This window comes from Austrofundulus limnaeus, unplaced genomic scaffold, assembly GCF_001266775.1.
Source record: "Austrofundulus limnaeus strain Quisiro unplaced genomic scaffold, Austrofundulus_limnaeus-1.0 Scaffold265, whole genome shotgun sequence".
Classification (NCBI taxonomy): domain Eukaryota; kingdom Metazoa; phylum Chordata; class Actinopteri; order Cyprinodontiformes; family Rivulidae; genus Austrofundulus; species Austrofundulus limnaeus.
Window position 1 is genome coordinate 468,534 of NW_013952667.1, and position 9,648 is coordinate 478,181.

The following is a 9,648-nucleotide window of genomic DNA, read 5'->3' on the forward strand; positions in this document are numbered from 1 at the left end:
AAGAAAGAAAGAAAGAAAGAAAGAAAGAAAGAAAGAAAGAAAGAAAGAAAGAAAGAAAGAAAGTATGTCCTCTGGATGAGTTCTTCTTTAATGAATCATTTCTTCTCTCCTCCTTTTTAAAAATTCCCATATGTTTACAGGATGCTTAAGATTTTTCTCATCAATCCACCAAAACTCATCCTGTCAGCTCTAAACAGATCTTTACCTTTAAGTTTATTCAGCTTCTCTTTTGTCTTGATGATAGATATGGCATTCATCCTTTTTGAAGATTTTTTTTTCATTTTTTTGGCTGGTTGTTGGTTTGGAATTATTCTTTACTGTTGACAGAACTTTGGGATCATCTATCACCACTGTCTTCCAAAACATTCAGGTCTTTCTCTTTGTTTTCAAGCTCACTGGCTTTTTTTTTTAATGTTTCTTATTTTTCACAGAATCTAAGTTTTTTTTAAGTCTTATGTAATATCATTTTTGTTGGTTTTTGCAGCCTAAGAGACATTGTAAGCAAATTTGTTGACATGCTGGGATAATTGCTGGGTTGTAAGTTTTCTTTTGGCTGTTCCCTCCTGCAACGTGCTTGTGTGAAAGATTTGGCAGTTGGTTTACGATGGATGTCTTTCCTGACACAACATGGGCTTGAACCTGCAGCCTCCGGATCACAAGATCGTGACATTGGCCACTGACCTCCCACAGCCGTTGGAATTAGTATGGAGTATTCATCCAATTTTCCACATTGTTTTTCAAACTCTTCCTTAGACTGGTGTTAAAATACTTCCAAAAACAAACATATTTTACAAAGACATAACAAGTAACCTAAAATATATAATATTTTATTTTCTGCATTTGCATGAACATAGCTGTACAATACTCACTAAACTACTGGAAATATAATTCAAGTTCTTAGGATTTTATAGTCAATATCATAAAATGACTCTTGTATTATAAATAACAGATACAACCGTGTAGGAAAAAGAGAAGAAACTGATGTATAGAAAGTGTGTCAGTGTGAGTTGGAGGGGGTGCAGTATTGATGTTTGGTCGTGGTTTAGTTTGTGAAGGATAAAGCAGATGCTTTTAACATCCCCYGAGAGCCTGATGCCTCTAATATTCTGACCCTGGTCACTGATATATGAGCAGRAAGGTCATGTTCATGGACAAAGATGTTTTGTATCTGTGTGTTTTCTGAAAGCTTTCACCCACATGGTAATTAGTACAATACTGCTGAAGTGTATTATAGAAAAACAATGTACAAAAGCAGGTGTATCAAATTAAAAAAATCAACAATAATGATAAAAAATGACATTTGACGAGTACAAAAAATTCTTACAAAAAAGTGAGCTTGTTATGTTCCAGTATTATTTCCTCTTCATGTCGCCACGCCCACCTCACCTGTTTCTCATCGTTAGTCACAGCTGTAATCACTCTCCCTCTTTACTTCACTCCATTTATTCACTTAGCATTCCCTTCATCCTCATCAGTGCATAATTGGCTCTAATGCTGCAGTAGGTTTGCTGCAGTGTTAGCCCTTTGTTTTTGTAATAATTAAAACTAATTGTTTCATTTTCTTGAGCGCCTCATGTCCAGCTGCATTCTGGGTCAAAATCTCACCACAACAACAACCAAAAACTAATTTTCTGTGATGGTTGCAAAAAGCTCTTTAGCTTCGTTGCTTGTCRCTCTGCCTCCAAACACAAGGAAAGAGTGATTGAGCTGATTCTTCAGTGGTGGACAGTCTCTGTTTATGTCCCAGAAGTAACATTACACTTGACTATGTCTCCCTGACCCGGATCTGACCTGAGCATTAGGCAGGTCTGTATACATTTGTAATCTTAAGTGCCTTTTGTATCTCTCTGTGTTTGTGTGAAGGAGGGGTGGTGTCAGTGTTAATTTCTGAAGCTTTATTCCTCCAAGTTTTTATGTTCTTGTTTTATTAAGGCTGGACTCATGGGCTTGGATATGTGTCTCCCAGTGTTGTGAAATCTTTGTGGGATGTTGTGTTAAAGTGATTTAATATGAATTTCATATCGATTAAAATATTTTATATAAATCATTGTTACAATGAAGAATAAAATACTGGTATTGTTAAAATAGTGCATTAGTAAATTTCACTGGTAATGCTATTATTTTGGCGAGGCACTAAGGGGAAGAGGAAATCATTGTTCAGCTGTGATCACTTAGAAATGTTTGTAGTCTTGCGTGGTGCATTGGCAGCAAATTCTTCACAGTAAAATGTAAAAACAAGAACAGAGTTCTGGTCATCTTTCACGATGATCCATATTCATAACACCCAGTGTTTTTGTCTGACTGACTGGTTTGACTGGTGACAAGGGCTCTGATAAAAACATCATCTTTGGTTTCCCCAGTTTTTGTCAGAAGTTTTTGTATTTTTCCAAGAGTCCCTACTCTCTCATGACCTTGTAAGATATGTGCTGCACTTTTCCTCCAAAGCAGCCAAAATGAATTTTAGACACTGATTTTTCACACGCAGGTTATAACAAGAAAGGTCTGGATTCGTTGGCGAAACAATTGAAACGTAATCTTTGGTCATAGCCAAGGCTATATATAAACTTTACTGACTTTACAACAATAAGCCTGGGAGAGACAATACTTCTGCTGCAAACCTAACCTAATGATTCACTGTACAAAGATGGGTTGAGAGATTAGTTGGGCTTATATTAGTCTGGTAGGGTCAGACCGATTAGAAGGCTGGCACACTCCTTAAAATAATCAACCATTCTTGTGTGTTTTTTTATTTGTAGGCGCAGACTTGTGCACGAGTCTTTTGCACTACCCAAAATTTTATTCTGCATTTTATACAGAACTGCAGAAACAAACATTTCRAATTACATATATTCGGATCACTGCTGTTGTCTGCGGTTTGACCCAAAATATAGGATTTAAACATAACGCAGATTGGTTTTCCAGCACAACTGGGTTGGTGTGCGTTTATAGGTGGGATTGGGGGTGGGTGCAGCTGTCCAAAGGGGCACCCTTTGTTCAAGTGGGTGATGCATTAAATGTCATTTAGTGGAGTAAATTATCATACTATTAAGGGAGTTAGTGACCGTGTGTGTGTGTGTTTATGAGCATGAGTGTCTGGCAGCAGGCCGCTAAGCTGTGATCTTTAAGCATGTGGGGAGGTGACCATATGGGGACTGGGACGGACTGAACAAAACACTGTAGGGTGTCTGAGGTTTAAGCGCTGCAACACTCTCTCTATTGTTAGAGTTTCATATCATTTTGCCACGGTCCACAAATCACTTTTTGTTCTCGCTGTCGCAGGTTTTCAGCCTTTAGCCATGTTTGACAATACTGGCAATAGATCAAAGCTTCATGAGCACCGAACAGTACAAGTGGGTGTGGTTTTTCAAAAAATGATATCTTTGTGGAACACAGAATCAGTAACCTTAACCTTATAGCGTAAGATTGGCATGATTGTTTATTTCAATTATATAAAGTCTTTTGATGTTACTTGGCAGGTTTGATTAAAAGCAATATAAGCTTTTAACACTATTTTACAGTTTACATGTACTGGCAAAAGTAGGAAGTATTGTTTTTGACTAAGAGCAGATTGGTAATTTGTCATCTTTGACATTTTAATTTTCAGGGTGAACCTTGGGATTTTAAAAGCTTTTTCCACCTCATTAGCTGAGTTCAGCGTGACAGCCTCAGCATCTGTTAGGTTCTACCTTGTTCACAGATGTCTTTGAACAAAACCAATAGGTTTAGATGCATACTATATACTGTAATGTTGCATTTTTTATGATAATGCATGCTAAATAATTCACAAACGAATCAATTGGCATGTACTTTGTGATGATGATTAACATTTCAATGAATTTTAGTTAGCGTCAAAGCTTGCCTTTGACTTTGACTAAATATTTCAAGACAAATCCTGCATTCATGGGTCCAAATAAATAAGAAAGAGCATAAACAATATATCTACACATTTACATTGTGCAAATAAAATGTAGAGTCTTTTTCTAGTCAGAGACACTCTTTCTGCCAACCACTGAGTTGGTCCGTATTTATGTACAGCCTTGAACTTGTGTCTTTATTACATTAAATTAGAAAAAAATGGAATGTTTATTAGCCAAAAAGATGAAAATATGCATCATTCATAATGCCTTTTCAAGAGAGTGTGAAGAGGCTTTTTCTCCTACTACCTGCCAGCTTTCTCAAATACAGTGTCTCCTGGCAGGAGGTACAGCGGGTAAAATTAGTATTGAACAGGTCAACATTTTTCTCAGTAAATATATTACTAGAGGTGCTAATGACATGAAATTTTCACCAGATGTCGGTAACAACCCAAGTGATCCATGCGAAATCAAACCATAAATGTCCAGAAATGAAGTTATTTGTAATAATGTGGAATGGCATAAGGAAAAAAGTATTGAACACACTTACTGAAATTTATCTAATACTTTGTACAAAAGCCTTTGTTGGCAATGACAGCTTCAAGACGCCTCCTGTATGGAGAAACTAGTGGCATGCATTGCTCAGGTGTGATTTTGGCCCATTCTTCCACACAAACAGTCTTCAAATCTTGAAGGTTTCGTGGACCTCTTCTATGAACTCTGATCTTTAGTTCTTTCCATAGATTTTCTGTTGGATTCAGGTCAGTTGATTGGCTGGGCCATTCCAGCAGCTTTAGTTTCTTTCTCTGAAACCAACTGAGAGTTTCCTTGGCTTTGTGTTTGGGCTCATTGTCTTGCTGAAATGTCCAGCCACGTTTCATCTTCATCATCCTGGTAGATGGAAGCAGATTTTTATCAAGAATGTCTCTGTACATTTTTCCATTCATCCTTCCTTCAATCATTTGAAGTTTGCCAGTACCATATGCTGAAAAACAGCCCCACACCATGATGTTCCCACCTCCAAACTTCACTGTTGGTATGGTGTTTTTGGGCTGATGTGCAGTGCCATTTGACCTCCAAACATGATGTGTATTATGGCATCCAAACAGTTCAATGTTGGTCTCATCTGACCAGACTATATTCTCCCAGTATTACACAGGCTTGTCTAAATGTTGTGCAGCAAACTTTAAAGGAGCTTCAACATGCTGTTTCTTCAGCAGTGGAGTCTTGCGTGGTGAGCATGCATACAGGCCATGGTGGTTCAGTGCATTACTTATTGTTTTCTTTGAAACAAACGTACTGCTAATTCCAGGTCTTTCTGAAGCTCTCCACAAGTGGTCCTTGGCTCTTGGACAACTCTTCTGATAATTCTTTTCACTCCTCTGTCAGAAATCTTGTRAGGAGCACCTGGTCGTGGTCGGTTTATGGTGAAATAATGTTCTTTCCACTTCTGAATTATGGCCCCAACAGTGCTCACTGGAACCTTCAGAAGTTTAGACATTCTTCTGTAACCGATGCCATCATTATGTTTTGCGACAATATGATTGCGAAGGTCTTGAGAGAGCTCTTTACTTTTACCCATCATCAGATGGTTCTTGTGTGATACCTGGCCATCATTAGGGACTGAACCAGCTGATATTAACTTGCACTGACAAGGGGCAGGCTTGYTTTCTAATTACTGAGAGAGTTCAGTTGGTGTCTTGGCTTTCCATGCCTTTTTACACCTCCCTTTCTTCATGTGTTCAATACTTTTCTCTGTGTCATTCCACATTATTACAAATAACTTCATTTCTGGACATTTATGGTTTGATTTCTTTGTATGTATGGATCACTTGGGTTGTTACCGACATCTGGTGAAAATTTCATGTCATTAGCACCTCTAGTAATATATTTACTGAGAAAAATGGTGACGTGTTCAATACTTATTTTACCCGCTGTATCTGAGAGACTTCTGCTAAATGTTTATGTTTTTTACTTGGTAGATCAGCACTGATCTGCAGAGTTATTGCTGTAACAGTGAGTGCAGTTTGGAGTAAAGATTTGGCAACGTGAAATCCCAGAGTGTGTGTGGTCATTGTCAAAACAGAAAACAGAGCTTGGTGTTTAAACAAAGCCTATTCTTTAACAGTACAAAAAGTCAGTATTAACATGTCTGGACTAAAAAAAAGGTAGAATGGACAAAATCCAGTGCGGAATAAGGAGAACTTCCAGATGTCTGGACATAAAGACCGATGCAACTTAATAAATAAAGTGGATATGAGCGTGCTGCTGTTTCCTTCCACATAGAAGTCTTTAATTCATTACATGCCTCTTAAAAAGTGGAAAATATAGCTTTAAGTGTAAAGAAAACTGCATATTTATGCAGTTTATAAAGGGACACAAAGAACCACTGAAGCACGAGTGACACGGCAGGTCAGTGGTTCGAGTTCCCTCTTAGCGAGAAGGTTGGCTTCTCAGTTTGGAGCCTTTAAGTTTCTTCCTGTGCACATAGCTTTTTTCCAGGTACTCTGCAAAGTATTCTTCCTACAGACTAAAAACATGCACGTTAACAATAAATTGACAGTGTTAACGATTCATGGTCTGTATGAGGCCCTGTGATGGACTTACTGGTCCAAGGTGTACCTCAACTCTGATACACAGACTGCTTAAGAAAGGCACCAGCTTCCTGTGACCTGGAAAGGAGGAAGCGGGTAAAGAAAATGGATGGATGGATAAAAAGAACCAAAGAGAGTAGAGAGCATCAAATAACACTTCACCCTCTGTGTTATTTCTGGACCAGCTGCTGCAGCAGCAGAACAAACACGTAACAGGAGTGGGACAATCTTATGTTTAAATGACATCACCGACCTAAGAAAGACCTTGTAGTTGGAACCTTTGGGTTGTGTTGACTGGTCTTGCCCTTGTTTATGACTGGTCTCATCTTGAATGAAGCAGCCTGCAGCCATGACTCTATGTTCCCAAAATATCCAGATGAAAGATACACCTCCCCTCTCCCCTTTGCACCTCACTTCCCTCTCCCATGCCTATTCCCTCCCTCTCTGTGTCATTTTCTCTACGCTCCCACGCTCTTTTCCATAATCCGCCCTTCGGCCGTGTCACCCCCTGCTCAAAGTTGTCTCCTCTCATACCTTAATCTCACCCTTCGTTTCATTTCTCCTCCTCATGCGTTTCCTTTGCCCGACCCATCACTGAATCCCCTCCCTTTCTCCTCCCATCCCAGCATCTACCCATTCATCATCTCACGTCCTTCTTCTTTCCCTTCCTCCACCTTTCCCCTCCCACTGCCATTAACTGGTATAAAAGAGCTTGCATCCCTCTGTAGCTGTCTGGCACCGTGGGTTTGCTGGGAAAGGGATAGTTCAGGGAAAACTGGGGGACGCGCTGACCTGCCTGTAAAGCCTTTTCTTTTTACATCCTTTCTGGAATTTCAATCAAAGAGGTATGCTCTTTAAATACACAGCATAATGAGAGAAAATTGCAGAAAATGTGTTGCAATTATAATAATATGAGAGGGTCTTCTAATGAGGGGGTAGTCTATTGTAAGTCTGTTTTGTGCTAAACTTCTGCAGCATGCTCCAGAACAGTGGGGATGATATAATAATTGCTCTAAAGAGTGCTTCCAGATGTATGAGAACACATTTAGACAGAATTCTAATGGAAAACTATGGAAATACAAGAAAAGTAATTTAATTTCTAATCTTTATTATTGCATATTTTCGAATTTCCAGTTTTTTTGTCTAATTTTCTCGCATTTTGTGTAAGTTTTGCAATTTTTCTGTGTTCAGTAACATTCAATATTCCATTTTCTCTCCTGCTTTGTTTTAACAAGAGCAAATCCAAAACATACCCTTCTGGAGTATTTTACTCCAAATTTTAAAATATTTTAAAGTGATAGCTCAGGTCTTTTGAAGTGAAGTTCTGGAAAGGAATGAACTAATAATAGCTTTTTGTATGTTTCCACAGTTTGATGAAAAAGAGTTTTTAAGTACTAGATTAATGAGCGAATGGCTAGCCTGAGTTAGGTCAAAGCCCAAGTGCTCAAGTGGGATGCTGCCATTGTAGAACAAGAGCACTGTTAAAAAAATTCAAAGCAGTTCATGCATTTCAAAAACTTTTACGCCACTATCAGTTTTATGTCACATGGTTATGTATAGAAATGTGCAAGCACGTATGGAGTTAGCAGCTAGCTTTAAAACTTTTGAAACAGACTGGAGCGCTTGTGACAGTAATTATTTAATATTCCTGCAGGGATAACTGTAATAAAACACTGACGATGATGTAACGGTTAATAAACAGTGTTTGCATGAATCAATCTGAAATTTGCATGACTGTTTTAAGACAGCAGCACTTTAGAGTAGCTTAACTCCTCAACCTGGTCCGAAAGTAAATTCTATTTCTCCAAGCAGAGGCTTTATGAAGACTTATCAACAAGTATGATATTTGTTAGAGTCTTTCCACAGAATTTAACAGATTTAAACTTTAAACTAAAACTCATAACCAATGAGCGACTCCCATCACATCATCATTAACATTCGATTTGTTGACTATTTTTACATCCATCAGCATCGATCAACATCCAACAACGTTATCAGAGAGACCATGAGCAGCAACTACAGTGTCACTCTGTTAAGCCCCGCCCCCTGGGGCTTCAGGCTACAAGGAGGGAAGGACTTCAACATGCCTCTCACCATCTCCAGGGTAGGACTAAAACACAAACCAATAAATAAATAAATAAATAAAACATTCAAAAGCAGAAAGCTAAAACAGATGCAAACAAGTGGTGATTGATCTGCTCTAAATCATCTTCGGCACTGTAAAGTGTGGTAAAAGCTCATACTGATGTTTTGTCTCCACACATGGATGAACAGGGAAGTAGAGGAGCTGCATGCCAGTAATATCATGCGGTTGATGGAACCTTGACTTATGTCCTTTCTTGTCCCACCAACCCATCCATCTTTCCACTACCTAGCCACTACGAACCTCACTCTTTCAGCACTCTTCACCAACCTCCCCCTCAAACCACACCCGTGATAGCTCGGCTGAATCATAAGCCATCTGTCATGTATTGACCACACAGGAAACCTATTCTCACTTTCATTGCATTCCACTTCACTTTGAGTGTCTGTATCAAAAAGGAAAGCAATCAAACTTCTGGCACACAAGTCTTCAGTTGTGCTGCTTGAAAAAGTAACTTGATGGTCCTTTGGTTTTTTGGTGTCAGTCAGTGTCTAACCTCCTAACATCACCTCTCTTTGGTTCCTTAAAACCCATTGTTCATTCACAATTATGTTTAGTGAATCTTTTTTAACGTATAAATCTTCTGTTTTGTTTTGGCCATACCCTACAGCTATATCAATTCTGACACAAATACATATAAAGGAAAGCCACTGACACTGGCTGCAAACAGACTTACGGCAACACGAGTCTGATGATGAATGACTTACCAAATCCTGTGCCAACCCCTCCCCCTGGGGCCAGTTTTGGGTCACCATGTTTGCCTTATTAGTTTGGATGTGATACTTTTCACACTAAATAAAGCCATGTGGATTTCTACCCGAGTGTTTAATTTGCTTAGTTAGAATTTTGGTTTTTGGGGCTTAGTGTAACTACATTTATGATGACATCTGTTTCATCTGCTCTTTTTAAAGCAAGTTTTACAATTCATGTATTACAGCAGCAACAATACAACACAAACGTACTTTTTGAAAACCGTTGAATACCACTTGTCAAGAAAAGCAGCTATGAGTTATCTGGTAATGACAATGATTGGGGTCCTGAAAAGCTGATAATGATC

At 38.7% G+C, this 9,648-nt stretch overlaps 1 protein-coding gene across 7 annotated transcripts in view; it reads left to right on the forward strand.

The window, feature by feature from the left end:
- Positions 1–7,178: 7,178 nt before the first annotated feature.
- pdlim5a (PDZ and LIM domain 5a) overlaps positions 7,179–9,648 on the forward strand; it is a 54,832-nt gene continuing 52,362 nt past the window's right edge. For 4 of the 7 annotated variants that reach the window (XR_001311229.1, XM_014020789.1, XM_014020790.1 and 1 more), the window contains exons 1-2: positions 7,179–7,293; positions 8,418–8,552. Coding sequence is in view for 6 of the 7 variants with exons in the window: in XM_014020789.1 (XP_013876243.1) it covers positions 8,454–8,552 (99 nt within the window). In the remaining variant the exon portion in view is untranslated. The remainder of the gene's footprint in view (positions 7,294–8,417; positions 8,553–9,648) is intronic. The other 3 variants (XM_014020793.1, XM_014020794.1, XM_014020792.1) reach the window with 2 other exon arrangements.